General features: G+C 36.9%; 1 protein-coding gene across 1 annotated transcript in view; it reads right to left on the bottom strand.

Annotated features, from left to right (window-relative positions):
• The window catches only part of LRRC2 (leucine rich repeat containing 2), a 75,121-nt gene that overhangs the window by 24,856 nt on the left and 29,400 nt on the right, over window positions 1–20,865 (bottom strand). Inside the window, exons 4-5 of the mRNA XM_086771260.1 lie at window positions 17,570–17,726; window positions 5,567–5,703 (exon numbers count right to left, since the gene is read on the bottom strand). Of these exons, the coding sequence (XP_086627386.1) occupies window positions 5,567–5,703; window positions 17,570–17,726 (294 nt within the window). The remainder of the gene's footprint in view (window positions 1–5,566; window positions 5,704–17,569; window positions 17,727–20,865) is intronic.

Below are 20,865 nucleotides of genomic sequence, written 5' to 3'. Positions count from 1 at the left end.
AGGGGAGTTGGATTAGATGACCCTTAAGTTCCCTTCCAACCCAAACTATTCCATGATTTTGAAAGCTCCCTAAACCTGTACTTGCTTATATCAGTAAGTTAGCTGAAACCTTCTATGCATCAGAAACACAAAACAAGGTTTTATATGAACAGTGGAAAACATGATGTGCTAAAACAGCCAGAAAGCATGACCTTGCCATTTCTCTGAAATTCAAAGATCAGTTTATACAGGACTGACATGGAAATGCAAGCATACATACATGTGCTCTTTCTTTGACAAGGTATTTATAGGCTGTGTCGGTCTCTGTCTCATTCCCTCACTTTGCACTTCCCAGACCTCACAAAGGATACAGAAAATTTTCAGATCACTTACTGGGACTGCTTACAGGTGGTATTGAACACTGTTCAACGCAGAATAATTTTGCAAGGCCCCTTTTTAATTCATTTTCTATATCAGAACACCTATCTGTAAGCATTTCTGCCTTGCTACTGGTACTGTGGAGTGACTTGCCTGTCCTGTGACTGACGGCATGTGCCACACCAGATGGTACAGATGGAGGAAATAAGAATTTCTTCATCTCCCTCTCTTCTCATTAAAGTTCCTTCAGGTCACATCTATAGATACTCTTGGCTGCTGTAGCATTATTAGTAGAATTTTATAGCATGGAAGAAGAACTGGCCCTTCAACACAGCAAAGCTGTTTATTTGAAATATCAGCACAAAGCAGGTATTCTGCCATGCACAGGAAACATTAATTAGGTGATTCAGTAAATAACTGTAGAAAGTAACACTTTCTGAAGGAAGCACATCTCAAAATAGGATCAGAATTTTTTCTACAAACCTGTATCACAAAATACATTTGTTATTTATAATATCATTTTTATTCCTAGAAAAACAAATCAGTTGTGTAACATGCATGAAAATAGCAATAGGAATTCTATCCAATTGTTAAAATGTAAATACCATCACTAATGCTATTCTTAAATTCACACACAGAAAGTACAAGAAATTTAACAACAACTCCATCTATCACTTCCCTTCTTTCTGCAGCTACAGAGTATAGTACCCAGTATAATCCCACTATGCTAGGACAGGAACTGGATAACACACAGGGCATGCCTCTCCTGAGTATCTTAGCTAGAGGAAAAAATTCACCTCTGCAAAGGAGCCTTATCAGCTACGTGTCCTCTCAGGGAAGATTGTGCCCTAAAATTCATAGTGCACCTTCCCCTGCTGAGCCTGGTTACTGAGGTCTAGAAATATCTATTACAAACTGGCTGTATAAATATAATACCATGTAGGTTGCCTTTTCTAACATTCACATTTTATTTCAATTTATATTTTTACTCATGTCCAGAGAAAAGCATTCTTAATTTACAAATGTGGCCAAAACAGATTTGAATTCAACTGCAGATCCAAAAATCTCTTCTGCCAAAGGACTTACTTTGCAACTAATACTAATCTAATACTGAAGTTAAATTGAACTTTCTAAAATGTAAAAATGTTAGACATCCAACAGTAGAAGACATAAAAATAAACTGAAATGTAGACATTGAACCACCTTGCTCCTCTTTAGGCATAATATGGAATGGTATGAAATCCTAAGCCTTGAGAAAGTAAAAGATGAGAGCACACACACTTAATTTTTTTGATGGAGCATCAGCTTATCTCATTTTAAGTTTCAGTCAGATAACTTACAGAGTGCTGCAAGTGGCCTTCGAAAATAGGGAAAGGGCTTTCTACAAGAAATCACAGACAAGTGACCAATGTGCTTGCCTCCTGATGCTATGGCATGAGATGTCACTCAAGGCATGGCTCCAAAGCACACTCAAATAGAAATATTGACAAAAGTCCAGGTATTGGACATACATGTTCCTAGTAGGCTGATACACACACTCCACGAAACAGGTCACATAAGGCCAAGCAGAATGCTATAATTTGGGGTGGGGTTTTTGCCCCACACACTGAAAAAGGTGGATGTATCATTGCCAGATATTGAATCTATTAACAGAGAATTAAGATCCACAATATTTCAGTTATGCTAAAGCATCTCAATCATAGCACACCTTAGCTTAAAACAGTTACATTGAAAAATTAAATTGGCAGATTGAAAGGGCAAGAATAGTCAGCATACATGCTGAAAACCTCCTTAACATCTGTAGTTTATCTGCAAATTAGAACAAGATAAAAGTTATTAACATCTTGTCTTCCTGAGGTTTCCTTGTTTACAAAACAAATTAACAGACTTAACAGACGTCATAAGTCTGTGAATTTCTTACATAGCTGACTGACAAATGCAGGCACAGAAACAACTGATATGTCAGCAAAAATCTATACACATGTATGGTAGCTGTCTTCACAAATTAGGAACTTCAGTTCAAAATTAGTATTTGGTGACACGGTATGGTTTGTTGTAATAACCTACACTCACCCTCTACCACTTCTGGGTAAGAACTACAGTGATGTGTTATATGATCCATCTCACTGATTTCTCCCCCTAAATTAGCTCACCATGCAATATTTTGTGTCTATTTAACAACAACAAAAAAAAAAAAAAAAAAAGGAATGCCAAGCTTGAACTCTTTTCTTAAGAAAGTAAACAACTAAATAACCAAATAAACCAAAACCTTCAGGACTCCTCTTCTTTTTGCACCTGTCATACAGAAGATAGGTGGAAAGGGAACAGGGAAACTGATTACTGAAGATGTATATCAGTCTGAAGTGTATATCAGAGTTCTGATCATCTCACAAACCTTTACGGGTCTGTCAGAAACTGTCGACTGAATTACAGGCATGTTATCAATCTCTTTGAATCTATTTTCGTATATGTCATCAGTGTCTCTCTGGTCATTATTCTACGTACCAAACCAAGGTAAAATTAGACTTTGATCATTTCTGCTGAGCTGAAATTTGCCTTTATTTCTTTTGAGTAAGTTTGACACTGGAGAATACTGCTGCTGCTCTCATGCATTTTTTTAACCTTCCCAGAAGAAACTTTTAGGGATTGGAAAGTCAAATAAAAATTGAACTTCCTAAAAAAAAATTATAAACAGGAAACATTTTTAGCAACTCTCTACCTTCTTTTGTGTATTGGTTGCCAACTTTTCTCTTTTTTTTTTTCCTTATGTTGTAAAGGGAACCCATTCTCACCTACCCAAACAGAGCCCACACATACTTGCTCATTTACACTCTACGGTTCCCAGTACTCACACCACAGGAGAGAATGCATTTCACTGGATTATCAGACATTAGCAACAATTGTATTAGGTAATAATTGATCTAATCTGTCTAACTTGGGGTCATAAATACTTGTACTGGGTGTCCATGGCAAGGTGCTGGCAGCATAGGAGCTGCAAGGTGGCCCCTATGGAAAGAGACCAGAGGTTACTCCATTCTGGATACAAATAGTTCCAGCCGGCTCAAATGGATCCAGCACAGGACACAGCCAAGCCCTCAGTCAAGTGTGTGGTGCCACTCTAAAAACTTATTTAAGAAAGGTGAAAAAATTTTCTACTCCAGAGAAAGGAGGAGAGAATAAAAAGAGTGAGAAAGAGCAGAGGGGACACCAAGATCCAAGCAGGATGAGGAGGAGGAGGAGGTGGTCCATGGTGAAGCATTTTAGACTGTTCAGATTAATTCAATATTTTAATTCATTAAATAGTTATCTGCCAGTGACTATCACCTTTTGCCCGTCTGAGAATCAAACATCAGACACCTATCACATTAGCAAGAGTACTGATGCACTTGCCCTCAAGTAACACAGCCATATTGAGTACACCAAAGGCCAAACACTTTGCAGCATTTTAAATGGTGCAAACAGCATTTAAACACACAGAAGTGTTCCTTTAATGGTATGTTTGGCTTCCAAAGCTGCCCTTGAAATGTTGATTCTAGGAAACTAATTTTATAAACTAAATAAAAAGAGATTGTGTAGCCTACCTCACAGACAACTGCAAGTATATATTAAGTGCTGGCCTCCAGAGAAACAAGGAAACACAATAAACAATGCCAATATTTTTCTTCTTGACCTTTTAGACTATGTTGACATGATGCTGCTTCCAGATTTTGCTGTTACGTAAAGTCATTTGCTCAGCTTCTCATTTTTTTCCATAGATTGTAAGTGAACTATTACTCACTAGGCTACACCCAGTTTTAATGGGTTTCAATCCCATTGAATAGGAGACTGCCAGAGGGCAACGACATTTCTGAGCTTTCCAAGACAAATACTGGTCTCTTTGGACTCAGCCCTGGAAAGACTTACAGGAGCAGCTAGGTTTACATGCAAAGGCTACCCATAACGCATTGACATGGGTAAGCCTTTGCACTGTGAGGCCTTTCGAAGCAACTGGGGAAATACTAATTGATTTTAATATATCAATGATTGGGGCTAAATTCACCATTCTAGTCCACAGGTTTGCATATACTCACTTTTCCTAGATGCTTATGTTTAATTCCTCTGCCTGTTCAGGATACATGTTTTCCTGATTCCATTATGCTTCCTTTTTACCAGTTAAGTTTTATCTGGTTTGTCCCCTGTCCTTGCTATCTGAAGGAGGAGGAGAGGAAGGAGAAAGGAGACCTGCACTGTTTGTGCTGTGGCTAACATTTCTATGCAGTGTCCACTTCCAATCTGAAGCTTACATTCACTCTTTGTTTCTGTTTCCTTCACAAAATTTTTAAACAGTTTTTCCTAGATAAACTACCTTGCAATGAAAAGTCAGAGAGGAAAGTTAATTACTGCTTGCATCTCCTCAGAACAGAAAACAAGTATGGCCAAACCAGATCTCATATAAGTTTCATCCACTCCAACATTGCCTGTAAATTTCCAGGGACAGATGTTTACAGAAAAAGTGGGAATCAGTAAAGAAGAGTCTGACCCTTCTCCCTAAAGCTCCTCCTACTCATCCCTGAGGAATCAGGATATTAAGAACCTGAGAAATACAGATGATATCTGAAACTGTGGTTAGGTCTTAGCCAGTGGTTCCTTTCTCCGTGAACAGTAAGTCTCAGAGCATCTGTGGCAGAGAGCAGTTATGCATCCAACACAAGAAACAATCTTGCTGCATGCCTGGCAGTCCTTTTCTCAGTGTTTATTGTGTATTCATACCATGCCTCACACATAATGTCCCTTTCAGACAGATATTTATGCACATAGCAATGTGCAGTGTTGTTTATAGAACTCTCCATACTCTTTTTAAAGGAAAACAGACACTGGGAAAAAATGAAGTTTAGTAGGTGAATTTGACTGTCAAGATGCACTTCACTTTCACAGAAAATAGCTATTTGCAGCCTTCTCCTTATCACCACTGGCCAAATCCCCCTTAGGATCATGTCCTCCTTCATATATCAGAATAAATACAAGCAAAGTTTAGTGACTTGAAAACCAAAACAAAGAAGCTTGGTCCCATTTAACTGCTGATAAGGCATTTTCAGTGACATTACTACTAAAACACTATTGCTAAAAATTGCAAGGAATGTGATTTAATCTGTTAAGAAAATATTTTAAGTTTGTGATAAAATACCTTATAAGGCAAATAAGATGGAGGAAACATATTTTGTTATCTTACTTCAAATGGGAGCTCTGTTATTTCCATATTTCCAGACAAATCCAGTTTTTCCAGATTCTCACAATCACCCAATTCTGGAGGGACTGACTTCAAATTATTGAAACTCATATTGAGCAGTTTGAGGTTTTTTAAGCAGCCTGTGAGGGAAAGATAATTAAAATCAGCACATTAAAAATAAAATAAAATAAAATAAAACCACGAAGGGAGAAAGTAAAAATAAAAGATGTACTCAATTTAGCAAAGAAAAAACTCCTTAATGTGATGACGAGTAAGGGATTAATAAATATTTTCTGCTGTGGCCATGAACATTGTGGGCAGTAATAGTGCTGTGTTGCACTTGTATAGACTTCTCTTAATCAGCAATGGTTATGGCATGAGTTTGAAAGAAGCCAGCAAAGACTAGCAAAGATCTTAATTCTATTAGGGATGAGATACCTATTGACCTCAATTGAAACCACAGAAGTTGACTGTTGGTTTGGCCACTTTAGAAAACTTTCCTGCTAACTGAAAATCATCTTAGTATTTTTTTATAGAACCAGTTCACCAGGAACAGTCACTCCTGCTAAACTTACTAAGTCAAAAATTCTGTCTTGGCTACTCAGCATCGCATACTTTTATTACAAAAGATAATGGACATGTGAATTTGTTTAATTATTTTCTTTATTGCAATTTGTCATCCTTGTTGGCTTAATTTTAAGGCTCTTATAATATTCTAGGCTACATTTAGTCATATTGTTCTTTTTGTTTCTTCAATTTATAGCATTACACAGTCTTCAGTAAAAACATGTTTAGAAACATCATTAAAATGCATAATGTATAATACTGAAAAAATGTGCATTATACTGAAAAAAAACGCAAATTGTACTGTGGCATAGTCAAAGGGGAAGAAAGTAAGAAATTTGAATAAATCAAATAGATGACATGTTAGCAAAGGGATCCTTAAATACATATATAACAAAATGACAACATTCTATGGACAATTATGCTGTTGTATTTACAAGGATGATCACAGAATCATAGAATCACAAAATTATTTCAGTTGGAAGGGACCTTCAAAGATGGTCTAGTTCAAAGCCCTGTCCAACCTGACTTTGAACACTTCCCATGATGAGCCATTCACGCCTTCTCTAGGAAACCTGTTCCAGTGACTCACCACCGTCATCTAAAAAATTTCTTCCTTATCTCCAATCTAAATCTACCATCTTTCAGTTTAAAAATGATTGTCCCTTGTCCTGTTGCTAAAAGTCCTAGTAAAAAGTCTTTCTTAACCTTTCTCATAAATCTGCTTTACACACTTAAAGGCCTTCAATAAAGGCCTCCCCAGAGCCTTCTCTTCTCCAGGCTGAACAGCCCCAACTCTCTCAGCTTTTCCTCACAGGAGAGGTGCTCCAGCCCTCTGACCATTTTCTTGGCCTTCTCTGGACTTGCTCTAGCAGGTCCATGTCTTTCTTGTACCGAGGACCCCAGAACTTGATGCAGTACTCCAGATGGAGACTCACAAGCGTGGAGTATAAGGGGAGGATTACTTCCTTTGATCTGCTGGACACATTTCTTTTGCTGCAACCCAGGACAGAATCAGCTTGCTGGGCTGCAAGTGCATATCACCAGCTCATATCCTATTTTTCATCAACCAGTATCTTCAAGTTCTTCCTTCTGAGGCTGCTCTCAATCCATTCAGCCCCCAGCCTGTACTGATATTGGAAATTGCTGTAACTCAAGTACAAGATCTTGAACTTGGCCTTGTTGACTTTCATGAGGTTCACATGGGCCCACTCCTCAAGCCTGTCAAAGTCTCCCTGGATGGCATCCATTCCCTCAAGCATATCAGTTGTACCACTCAGCTTGATATCATCTGCAACATCCCGCTCTAATCAGTTATGTTCCTGCAATATTCCCTTCTAATTAGTGATAGAGTACATCATTCACAAGGAAAAGCAGCAGTAAGAAATTTAAATGCAATTCAGCAGCTGGAAATCGGGACACAACAGCACCTTGTGTCAACAGGTTCTCAGAATATACATCGGCAAAGCAAGACAAAACATACACGAGATTCACAAGTTTATGTTATATCAGTCTTCTATTTATAATCATTTTTTAAAAAAGAATCTGATGTTTCTTGGGCTTTGGATGACACTGGAGGGAATCTCTCTACAGGACATCTCAAGTGCTCAAAACAGTATCATAAAAGTGAGGTTATCCTTAAGGCACTATCACTTAGTTAAACTCCCTCTAAAACAAAAGTTGTTTTAGAGCTGCTCACATTTTACAACGTGTGGAAATCCTTACCAGAGACCAGGTGGTGCTTCCACAGAAAAGGACAGAGAAGAAACACAGGGAATTGAAAGCCCCACATTTTTTCCCTGAGAAATTGCTATTGTCAGAGGCATGCAGTTTGATGACCAACACTAGCAGCCACCAAACAACACAGCATTTTGCATAAACCCCAGAATGTCCCTTGGACACAACATTGTCTTCAAATGATGGCTGGACCACCCAAATTTTTCTCACAGGTGGCAGACAAGCCACAATGATAAGAACTCTATTATATTAATCTCTACATGTTGCAGTAGAGAAAAATATAGAAGCCTCCACTCAGTTTCCTCCAAGTTTTATCTCTGCTAGAAATAGAAATTGAGATGCTATTTCAAAATTCAGCTGTCCTTTCAGGAAAGTAAGCTTGTCTTTCCTATTAGCTGTGAAGTGCTCTTTTAGTTAAAACAGCAGAAGCAAAATTTTCCGTAAGACTACAAACAGGCATTGTTTTGGCAGTATGTTACTGTGCCACCATGGTCATTGGGGCTAGTGCAAGAGAGTAATAGAAGAAGCTTAGTGGTGTAAATGAGTGAACCATCTTATTTCTGGATTTTTAAGCACATAAAAGTAATAAAAGCTTAGCCTACCCATGATGAAGCCTCACCAGGTTTTATAACATGCTGTAGAGAAGTGAAGGTATTACATCACGTGCTAAGCAGCATAAACATCAACTTACCATCTCATTGCAACAAAATAATCACTGAAGTAGAAATGCCTTAAATTAAGAGAACCAGAGAATCACAAATTAATTCCTTATGCAATTAATCCCTCGGTGAAGGAGAGCAACTCCCACTGCAATGAAAAAGGAACTACTTACTCATTAGCACTGTAATGTTTTGTCTTTTAGCAACGGGACACCAAATTGGATCTGCCTGGAATTGAGTTAATTTTCTTCATGGCAGCCCATATGGTGCTATGCTTTGGATTTGTGAGAAAACAGTGGTGATAACACACCAGTGTTCTCGCTATTGCTAAACAGTGCTTACACAGCATGAAGGTCTTCTCCTCTTTCTCAGTCTGCTGCCCCAGTGGCTCAAGCAAAGGGTGAGTGAGAGGCGGGGAGGGTACAGGACTGAGACACTGAACCCAAATTGACAAAAGAAATACACGACAGCATATAACATCATATTTAGCAGTAAAAGCTGGGGGCAGGTGAGGAATGGGAGCGAGTTTTTCAAGGTGGCTATTGCTCAGGAACTGTCTGGGCATTGGTCAGCTGGTGGTGAGTGATTGCTTTTGCATGACTTACTTGTTTGTTTGCTTGCTTTTTTGTTTTTCTTCCCTTATTAAACTGTCTTCACTTTGACACATGAGTTTTCCCACTGTTGCCCTTCCAATTCTCTCCCCATCCTGCTGTGGGATACTGAACAAGCAACTACATGGGGGCTAAGCAAGCTGCGTGAGGCTTAGCTGCCTACGAGTGTTAACCCACAACAGATGTATTTGCTAACTTTTCAGCCACAGAAATTTCTACCTCTCAGAGACAGCAGCTAGTGTCACTAACATCCTAGTCACCCTCTTGTCTAACTTGGCTCAGATTATGCATCTCCAGTGCATAATTAGGAGACATGGAGCAGAATTGCTTACCAAAAAAAAAAAAAAGAAATCACAAAGATTTAACAGCCTTTCTGGGCAGAGTAATGGAGACAAGCACAGCATCCCTTTCTGACTTTTCTGTGTTCTGAAACCATAACTTTTCTCCTTTCACAGTTTCTAACATGTATGCCAGTGTTCATATAATATGGTTTGTTCCAGTTTGTAAGTATGAGCTAGCAAGTAGAAGATGCCTCACATTTTGTTGTCACAGATAATCTCTCTCTAATCTGACAGAAGTGCACTACAGAATCTATAGTCAATTGCCAGTAATTGCTGTGGCTAAAATTATGAAAATTACTGGAAAAAAGTCATGAGTCTTACAACTGAATTTAATTCTGACAGCACAGATGAGTGGAATACAGTTCACTGAGATGTGCCTGTGGGGAGCAATCTCTTGCAATTCTACATAACGGCTGTTTTTTCACCTCTGGGCTCTCCAGTGGAGAGAGCAATAGTCAAGCATTAACCCTCTCTCTAGGACATACATAGGACTTACCAGGACCTCCTGGATAAAACCCTTACACCGCCACTTTATAGAATCACTTTTTTTGATTTATCAGATTCCATCTTAGAAGTAACTTGTTTTTTCACATCCACTGCTCTTATGGAAAAACAAAGCTGTAGAGTTTCATCTTTTTCATGATTTGGAATGGTCTTCAAACGGCCAGTCTGAATTTATTTGCAGAAGTTTTATAACAAGTAATTATTTTGTCAAATTTCTGTTTAAATAGCTCTTTTCTTCTGTGGTGTTTAATTTTCTGGTGTTTTCATAGGTAGCAGACATATCAGGATTTATTTTACTAGCCTGCATAAGCTAATTCTTCTAATCTTCTCTCACTACATAAAAATCCCCCCTCCTCAAATGGTCTTCATAGACTTCTTTTGCCTCTGTTCTCATCTGAAAAAAAATCTTTTCTTGAATCTGGGTGACTACAAGTTTATGTATGTATCATACTGGATTGTCTTTCTGTGACTGTTAGATTAGGAATTTCATTGCTTCAATTATTTGCATTTAATGGGCTCATGACTTGCTGCACAAATCATTAGCTCCTGAGTTCATGACCTTGAACTCTGCAATCACTTATTTGATCTCTCTACTTTTTTGGAAGCCCACCTGCCCATGCAGCTTCTCATATTTCCTCCTGTTTGTGCAGTGACCGTAACACCCACACTGTGTCAGCAGCAATTTTCAGTAGCCCAGTTCCTCAAAATAATTAAGAATCCTTCTGACTGACAGCTTCTCTTTCCAAACAGATGCCTTGTTGCCACTGCTTTAGCAAGTCCTTTGCTCATTTTTACATTGTTGCATCAAAGTCCATTTTCTTAGATTCAAATTCATTTTCCATAGTTCACTGTATCAGATACTTTAGAGCATGCCAGATAGACAAGACCTACTACTTGAAGCTCAATCATCTTCTCAAAGGAAAGACAGAAACCAAATGAGTTGGGCACAACTTGCTTTTTCTTTATACATTTTGAATTTCAACCTAATTTCCAATCCGCTCCATGCTTCTAATTACTCCTTCCTTTACAAAACTGTTTAAAATTCAAGTAACAATCTACACAGGCATAGTATTAGATTATGTGTGTTTATTGAATGGTAATCCAGGTTACAGACTGAGATTGTTAAAAAGGAGTAAGACTGTCACAAGGCTGCTAGCCTACTGTTGTCAGAAAGAGAGCACAAATATAGGACTATAAAACAACATTCATAATAACTCAAGATTCTCAAATCCAGGTATCTTGCCTGAAGGAGTGCAAAACTGGGGAGCAACGAATCCCTAAATAACCTTCAAACGCCATAGGCACTGTCAGTAAGATTCCAGCCATTCTCACCCTGATTTGGAGTTTATGGCAATAAGAACTGGGGGGTTGGGGGTGGTGGGGCAGTGAGAGGGGTAGTAAGGCAGTATAAACTACTTTCACTACCCTGTAATCTGGGTTTAGGGGCTTATTTACACCTTCTTAGTGCAGAAGTTCTCCACTCTCCTACGTATGGTGCCGAGCCACCATCAGGCTTAAGGAGCATACAATACAGTCACTGGGACAGGTTTAGGAGGGGACAGAGGAGGTGACACCCCCTTCACAGCTGCACAAATGTAGAGCGGGATTTGACCATCATATCTGCCATCTATACATTCAAATAATACTCAAGCACAACTTCTCAATTAAAAGTAGTAATAATAAAACCACTGCTGCTACAACACTGTTGTTAGCTGTGTTTAATGGCATTGAATTTTCAGTTCTATAAAAAATGCAAATTGGGGATTTAAACAGCTAACATCTCTGTGTTTTCCAAGAAGAGGCAGTAAAAGCAGTAATGCAATCCACAGTTTCCCTGGCAGTTTCACAATTAAGGATATTTTATTTTTAAGTGGGAGCTGCAATGCCATAGTTGTTGCCTAAGATAGCATTTATTCTGAGTTTAAATTTTTAATTCCTTATTTTAAAAAATTAAATCAGTAATTAAACTCTATAATTTCTGATGGGCAATGCAGCATAGTAATAATGGTTATGCAACTCCACCATTTAGACAAGCCTACACTAGCATTCCTAACAAGATGTCAGAGACAAAATACAAATGACGTTACAGAAAGCCTTTATTGTCTAATGATCACATTCAATGCCAATGCAAATCCACTTGCATAAGCTGGAGTAAAACACAACGTAAATTTTTGCTGCTTTCTATATGACATAGCATAGCTTCCTATGTCCAATCCAAGACAATAATCTCCTATTCCCAGTCTTCTCTGCTAAATCAGTGACATTGCCTTTGATTTATCTGAAAGGAGATATTGATGGTGAAGCTTACAGAAACAGTTAAAATATCAATTTTTAATTTTTTTACTTCTACTAAAAGCATTGAAGTAAAGGAGGGATGAAGACTCCTTGAACTACTTTTGCATAACAAAGTTGCAGAATGTTTTTTTGCCACTAGGGCTTATAAAAGCTGTAGCACAGTAACAGATTGACCTTGGGCTAGCAAATTTTCATTCTTTAACCAATATTCATGTGTTCAACTAAAAAAAATTTAAACAGTCTGAGAGAAATTGCAAGTGACTACTACAAACAAAAAAAATAAAAAGGATAACACTTGGGATCTCAATCTGTGGTCAGAAGAGTGTTCGTACAATGTAAGGTGGGGGGGAACAAAGAAGATTTTCTTCTAGCAAAATAGAGGTAGAAACAGATGGAGACATTCCTGTGGGCTAAATGGTAGAGAGAGATCTCTAAATGGTAGAGAGAGATCCCTGTACGGTGAGGGTGTACTGAAAGGGCTGAAAAGGCAATTAATAAAAAAAAAAAATGCAATGAGCTGAACTGAAGATATTTCAGTAAATCAGAAATTCTATAGAAAAGTATGTGTCTTCCTTTTTTCACATAAGCAGATAAGCTGAAACATGGAATCTGATCTCCCTGGGGTTCCCCCAAAAAAGGGTGTATCTCTCAAGGGCAAAGTAAAGTATAAGCTCAGTGTCTGGGCTAGAAAACACTTTCTGAGTGTCAGAAATAAACATGAAGTAAACTGTTTGTGAAGGGTAGAACAATACATTTTTATCAGCTTGGAAAATGAAAAAAAAAAAAAAAAACTTATTGGATAAAACTTTTCCATCATAACCAGAACAGTGTGCACAGCTCCAACATTCCCACTGCGACTGAAGTGAAGACTGAGAAATAAACTATGGAATTTACTAATAGGAATCTTCTCTGTGTAGGAGGAGCATGTTCTAACATTGTTATATATAATGTAGTTACATAAAGCAATATGACAAAGTCAACAAATAGGAATCTTCTGGCAAAAGTAATTTATGTAATGAGTAGTTCCCATGGCAGTGTTTACAGTCTGAGCTCAGTACCCAACGGCACTATTTAAAATCCTTTCAAGAAATTCAGCTTAACAAAGTACTGGCCTTTGCAAGATACAATTATGTTGAAATTTGTTAAAGCAGTATGCTTGTGTAACACTTTAGTACAAGATTCTCATTTTTGATAGCAGATGAATAAAAAAGATTATTTCTTTTCTAGTTGGTCCAATAAAATTTTGTACTTTTGTGATGCACTAACCAAGGGTTAAATTTTGAGGAGCTTACCAGCTCTTTCAGAAGGAGCAAGCCATCATTTGAGCAGTTAGCCTTAAAGCATCTGGCATTCTCCTGAAAACAGTCAACTTGAAAAAGAGGCTTTTAATTCTTCCTCTTCAAATGGGGAATATAAACAAATTTTTCCTCGGTTACGTACAAGACTGAGCTGTTGGACAGATAATATTCAAAACTGAATAAATGGCAAGGATAAGAGATGAGTCTGCAGTTCCTCAGAACTAGACTACATTTAAACTGAGAATATTTATTTTCTTCTTGGAAACTCACACATCAGCACACTGGGAATCTTATTAATAGAAAAAGCTATTTTAGCTATCTAGAGTCATTTAAAACTGTATTAGTTATCGTTTTCCCCTCTGAGTTCTAGGAAATTGGATTAATAGTATGCACAAATGAAATTTCTACTGTGAGGCAGGGAGGAGACAAAAAAAAATCCCTGTGATTTCTTATTAAAATATGTCTCAAAAGCAGTTATTTTTCCTCTTAAATATCTGGCATATCAAAAATATGAGAGAACATAATGAGGTACAAAGATTTTATTAATGGCTTTTTGGATGTTACATGAATAATTTGTGACATAACCTCACTATCCCATCCCAGCACAAAAGGTTTGGGATAACATGAAAATCCGGTTCACTACTTCCTATATTAATATGGTAATACATTGTATTGGATATTTTCAATGACAGCAATTACTAATGTACTAGAACTAACTGATATACAGTGACTGCACTGCAGCCATGCAGTCAGAGCCAGAACTGGAAATGCACCCAGAAGCCATTGCCAAAGAAAATCGCCCAGCTACATCCCTGCTCATTATTTTTTCTGTTATTCCTGAGAAAATCAGACCTGACAACTTTGAGACAGAAAACTCAATTTTGCAATTTCCTACATTTTTGTTTACATGCTTCCCATGAAAATACTTGCTATTCCAAAAAAATAATCAAATTAAAAGTACTCTCATCTGTCTTCCAATTCAAAGTTGATCTGTTCAAGTCATTAGGTGATTAAAGTTAAGATCATGATATGAAATATCTGAAAATGGATTCAAGTCTTTCTTCTTTCTGATTCAGAGTAGAGCATTCCCTTCTAAAGGGCAGGAACATGAACTTCAATTCTCACAGACATTTTAGTCCAGAGACTGCTACTCTAGCACTACTTTTTTTCACTGAAAATATTCTTAACATCTTCTGTTCTCTCGCACATAAAAGCCCTCCTGTCAGAATCAAAAGTAGTCTGAACATGGCTCACCAGTTTAGCTTCTGCTAGATGATTTGTTGGTTTAAACTTGGCTTCAATTCTGTCTGAAGATTAAAGACTCAACAGCATGCATGTCACTGCCAACTTCAACCATCTGTCATTACTCTCAAGCATGTTTTAGCTGTGATATTTACCTTCTTGCTGCTGTTTTCTAAATAGAACACAAAATGATTAATATCTTAGCACTTAACCTTTCCAGAGACCTTACCTTCTGATTTAGCACCCAGTTCTCACTTCTTGCTTAGATAGAGCTCCCAAACCAAATCCACATCGATTGTTTTCCCTGTGATAGTTCAGCAGCTAGATGACTAAAGTATGACAGGTTTCATTTTGAAGCAGCATCCAAAAACTTCAAAATATCCAAGACCTTTTACAATAATGTCTTATTAAAATAATGAGCATTTCCACTACCTATTAGTCTCTATGTCTGTATGCACATATAGTACATGAAATAAAAGCATAGCCATTTGGAAGCATATCACCTAATATGTCAACAAAAACAGCATTATAAAAATTGAGATAAAATCTTCTCTGCAATTTATGCCATAACAACAAGGGGAGCTCCATTGCATTACTGATAGATGGACTATCAACTCAGGGCATTCACTAAGACTGAAAATCAGTAGGCAGTTTTGGCAAAACAGTGCTAAATAGTTCAGTTGCACAGTCCTGGAGTGGCTTTTTTCTATTATTTCTTTATAAACTACATCAGTGAATCTGCGTCTTTGTCTGGATAGGCTAGAATGACTACTGTGATGTAGAATTATTGTATAAATAGCATCTACAGCTAACCAAATCTGTTAATTTGGTTATGCAGTGTCTCAAAAGGAAAGCTCCAAATCCAGGTTTCTCGAGGTGTGTGTTTAGTACCGCTCTCATTTAATGAGATTGTTCTCATTTAATGAATGTTGAAAAAAATATTTCTGAACAAGAGTTCACAGGCAAGAGGAGAATGGTGAGTGCTATAACACTGTATTTGAGGCACAACCTACAACAAATTGTTTTATAATATTCACTGACCCTTCCAATTAAACATTTACATTAAAAAGTAGCAACAAAAACATTGAAAGGAAGAAAGCAAGACCTTGGGTATGAACATATTGGAGGGGAAGTGAATAAACGGGCATGACATGAAAGCTACTGATGTGCAGAAATCACATCATTTAAATGCAATTGAAAGAACAGTGATTGCTACTAGAAGCATTTGAAACTTTCTTCCTTGTTTCCCAAGAAAGGTCTGATATGGCCTCTACATGGCCCTATACAGAGAATTTGTTATGCTAGAATAATCTATGTTTGTGACTTTATTGTGGAAACAGACTTTAACAGCATTCGTAATCCCTTTTTCTTGGTGACCATTTCATTAGCAATGCACAACATTACAAGAACAAAAACTTCCTTAGCCTTTACCTGCCTCAAATTGTAAGCAGCTAGCCCTTAAAATTTTATGTTTCGTCGTTTAGAGTAGCCTCTGGAAGGAAACTACATCCTTTTCCCTTTCTTCCACATCACATCTTTGTCCGTTAAACTCACTGACCCATCTGAGTTCCACAGTCAAAGCGTTGACAAAACAATGCTTATTTTATGTCCCTTATCTCCTGCTTGTGTCTTGTTTATGATTTGTTAGTGCATTTAGCTGCCAAGTTGAAACTATAAAAAACATCTCAATGTCAGTGGGAAATTTTCTGTGTAAAATATAATGTTAGTAAATAAATCAAACGCATTAGTGTTTCTTTTCTAATAGAGTAGGAAAAGGGTAGAAAACAGTAGAAAGTCTAGCACTTATTTCTGTGTTTCAGAATGCGGTCTCCCTGTTTTGCTTAGTTAGACCTACGATAACTATGGAGGTGGAGGTTTTAGTCTTTACCTTTTTTTAAAAAGTTATTAGCTCTTAGTGTACATAAGGAAGAGCAGTCATGGGGAAAGCTTAGGACTAAGGACATTTAAAAACAAAGAATGAGGTCTTAGTCCACCTGGGTGCATGGACTTGACTACAGGGGCCTTATAGTTGACCCAGTTTCTTCAGCTCTCAAAGATACCACTGGTTACAGCTACACTCTTTCTTCTAGGAGCAAAAACTCGTCTCAGACCATTACAGTCTTTCAAACAAGCTTTTCATACTGTAAGATCTGAGAACACAGGAAAGCCAAACACTAAAATTCTTGTTATTATGTAGCTTAAAATAGCAAAGGTCAAAGTATGTAAGTGTTAATAATTTATTTCTCTAAAAACCCTGATATCATGTGGAATATACCACTTTATTAAATAGGGATCATAACTGAACTCATTATAAAACTCAAAAAATGGATTTTATGCAACATTATCTTTTTTATTCCTTTTTACCACAATCCTATGTTTCAATTCATCTTGTTTGAGGTTTACAGTTCTGTAATACTTCTATTTTTCTTGACCTGTGAGGAACATAAAATGCCACCTGTTTTCAGGAAGAACTCTCCATCTACTTGAGTACAAGCAATTACTGCCTTATAGTCACACAACAAAAGAGTGTCAGTTTTTTCCCATGCTTGAGCCATACTACACACATTGTATTGCATACAATTCAGTAAGTATAATCACAGCCAGAGAGCTGTAAAAATTTAGTGGGGCTGTCCACTGGAAACAAGCAAGAAGACAGTTATCAGTAAATGAATAAAAATGTCAACAGATGCTCATTTCCCTGGAATATGGTTAAATGGCACAACTATAAATACCTGAATATCTTGAACCAACTTACCAATTTCCACTGGGAGATGGTTGATTTGATTTTTTGACAAGTCCAGAACTCTCAGGTCTTGAAACAATGCAATGTAGGCTGGGATGGTCTGTATCAATGTATTGCACACATGCCATTCTTTCAGATAGATCTGTTCTTTCAGAGAATCTGGGAATTCCTGTAAATTAAATAGGGACAGGTAAATGTAAAGCAGCAAGTTAAAATTTTGTTCTACCATGTTTCTAAATAGAGTGGGAAAAAATTCCACAGCCAAACTCAACACTTAGCCTTAATTATCTTGATGTAGAACAGCAGTTTACCAAACCCTCACAGGAGCTCTTCGCTTTTGAAGAGCATTGCAGCTGCCTGTCACCACATATTCATTTTTTAACTTCTAATGCAATCATTTTGTGCTAAAAATGAAACATATTTGAAGCACTCAACCTGTTTGGTGTCTCCTATATTATCTCATTTTTCCAGCTGGAGGACTTTTTAAAACACATTTCGGTACTTTAATTCACACATCAAGATGTAGTAAAATGCAACACAGAACAGAAGAGCAAGCGTATGGAGAATATCTAAATAGGATTTGCCACAAAAAAAAAAAGTGTTTAATATCTGCCAATGTTTCAAAATTTGTTTGCCAAGATGCAACACAGTCCAAGGAACATAAACATTTCACATAGGATACACATATATCACCTTTTGAAAGTCTTTTTTCAAATAAGTGACTTAACTTCCTAAGTTGTCCCAGCAATGTTTGAAAATTTTTACTACATTTCTTTAGGAAGAATAAAAATGCTCAATTTTAAAATCAGTTCACAACTGCAATTAATTAGTAATGCAGAATCTTTTTCTTTAAGAATTCTAGTATTGTTACAATAAAAAGCAAATAAATTTGCTTCTGAGTAATTTTCAGACTACTCTATCTGTCCGAAATCTCCACTGTATAACATGTACTGAAACTAAAAGTTTTAAAGCCTTTAATTCTTACAAAATTGCTTTAGCTAAATGGTATTCTGTTCAGATGTATACATCTTCATTCGAGTTATGTCATCAAATGCCTCAAACTTGAAACAAACAAAAATCAATTCATAAAGTTGAAGGTCAGACCATTTAAACTCCACTTTCTAAAACAGCACATAATTTATCAGTTTGTCATTGGTTTTACAACACTGCGCATTAGTAACATCTGGAATAAAGAATCTGAATGAGGTGCTGTCACTAACTTTTCTCCATAGAAAGAGATGTAAGAGTTTCTGCCTTTAATTCCTTTATAACTTCCAAATTTGTTTCATGTGCATGAAGAATACTACACAGTAGGAATTACTGGTTTTTATACAGAGGACATTGCTCACTTTTTTTTTTTTTTTCCTTCTGGATCCCAAAATTCCCAAAGACGTTAAAAGGTGTGATGCATTTTTATTGGTTTTTATTAATTCTGAACTTATGAACTAGGAATAGTGTTACTCAACTCTCAGCTAAGTTAACTCATTTAGTCATATCTAAAGATATACTGGACTTTGATCATAAGCTGTTCTTTGGTTGTTGGTGCCTCTAATTTCAGTTCTTTTCAAATTTACACATGCAGACAGTTAGCCTATACTTGTAGTTCTACCTTGCTACCTGCCCTTTCATATTTGGTATGGATTGTTTCATTTCTTGCTTCATTTTCTGACTCAGTGTATAATGTGTTGTGATCTATCTTCTGTATTTGTCAGTTTATGGCAGTTAAAAAATAAAATGCCTGAGGCACCAGCCTCAAGGCTGGTAATGAGAAATCTCTCCAACTTTCTGGAGTGGGTTTCCAGTCCTCCACCTTCAGTGCTGCACATTTTTCTGCAGCAAAATAAAGCAACAAATGCCAACTGCAAATTTAATTAATATTGTCTTTCCCACTCATACAGAATTGAAAATGCTATGGGAATAGCATTTAGCTGGAGTGTCACAGATGCCATCATAGGGAAGAACCCTGATTCACAAAGAAAGCACTTGCAGAACAGTCATACTAGAGGGAAAAAGATGTCTGGGTAAGATATATTATTTGCCACTTTGTTTTTCCAGGGTTTGGGTCTGTCTTCATCTTTCTACTGACCTACTGGTTTTTGCACCTTGTTTTCACAACAGACCTGCAGATACAGCAAGGAGCAAAGGGGAAAGCTATTGCCCCTGTGAAGCCAACAGCCTTGCTGTTCTCCTAGACTGAAGGGAGTATCCTGCAAACTTCTCCTTGGTACACTGAAAAGAGTGCAGTACACAAATCATTCTCTTAGATTAAGATCACACACCTTCATAATTTTAGAAAAATTAAGCCAAAATATTTTAGAAGTTATTTATTATTAATGCAAAAAAAATTTAAAAATCTTTACTTCTGTATTAAAGGTAGTTTTAAGCACAAAGATGTTCTTGAGCAGCAACTGAAATAAATTCAAACATAACTTCAAAAGAACAGAAGAAGGTTCCATTCTTCTGCCAATTGCCCTGACTTACTTTTCTTTCTTGAGATTATGTCTTTCTATCTTATACTCATATTTACAATTTTCAAATGTAAGTTTACAATTACTTTGCTATAATGTGGTTATTTTAGCCTGCTCTTTCTTACAATATATTTTATTTGTGCTGCTGAAACATAAATTAATGTGATATTTTACTTTATTTACAAACTAGATAGGGATAGGAACTGAAATTTGCACAAGCTTTATGTTTGTTTTACTCTCTGATTCCCTTGTGTTCTTTTCTAATCTTCTGCTGCCATGCTAAAGCTGGCAGGCTGCTGATAAATTGCTCCAGAAGACTGACACTTGGAGGATAGCCAGTCTTTTGCCTTTAACAGCAAAACAATACTTCAAACTCCTTTTTTTTTTTTTGAGGGGAAGAAAAAGTTTTAAAAGGAAATAAATAGCAAACCTACAACCATTGCTGATTACACTACTTCTAATTAGGAGAGAATTTACCTGTTAAACTGAATTTACCTGAACTAGAACTCTGATCAAACCTCTGAGAATTTTCAATTCTGTTTCTTTTCCAAATCCGTATATTTATCTGTCATGGGACAAACCAAAACCTTTGATCCAAATCTCCCTCATCTTTGATAAAGTTTGGAGCTAATTCTAAAACTAGTATGTCTCAGGGCCACTTATATTAACCTGAGTGGGTCAGGAATTTTATACTTTTCTGATGAAAAATATCTCTGAAATTTAAACAAGTGGAAGAGAGGTTTTCTCTGTCCACTCAATGCAGCAATTCTACTTGAGTTCTTGTGGCAAATAAATATGTTACTGTCACTAACAGCTGGGATTAACAAATGGAAATTCTCT

Source organism: Chlamydotis macqueenii, chromosome Z (assembly GCF_036417535.1).
Source record: "Chlamydotis macqueenii isolate bChlMac1 chromosome Z, bChlMac1.mat, whole genome shotgun sequence".
In the NCBI taxonomy this organism is placed as follows: domain Eukaryota; kingdom Metazoa; phylum Chordata; class Aves; order Otidiformes; family Otididae; genus Chlamydotis; species Chlamydotis macqueenii.
This window is presented reverse-complemented; position numbering and strand designations above follow the sequence as displayed.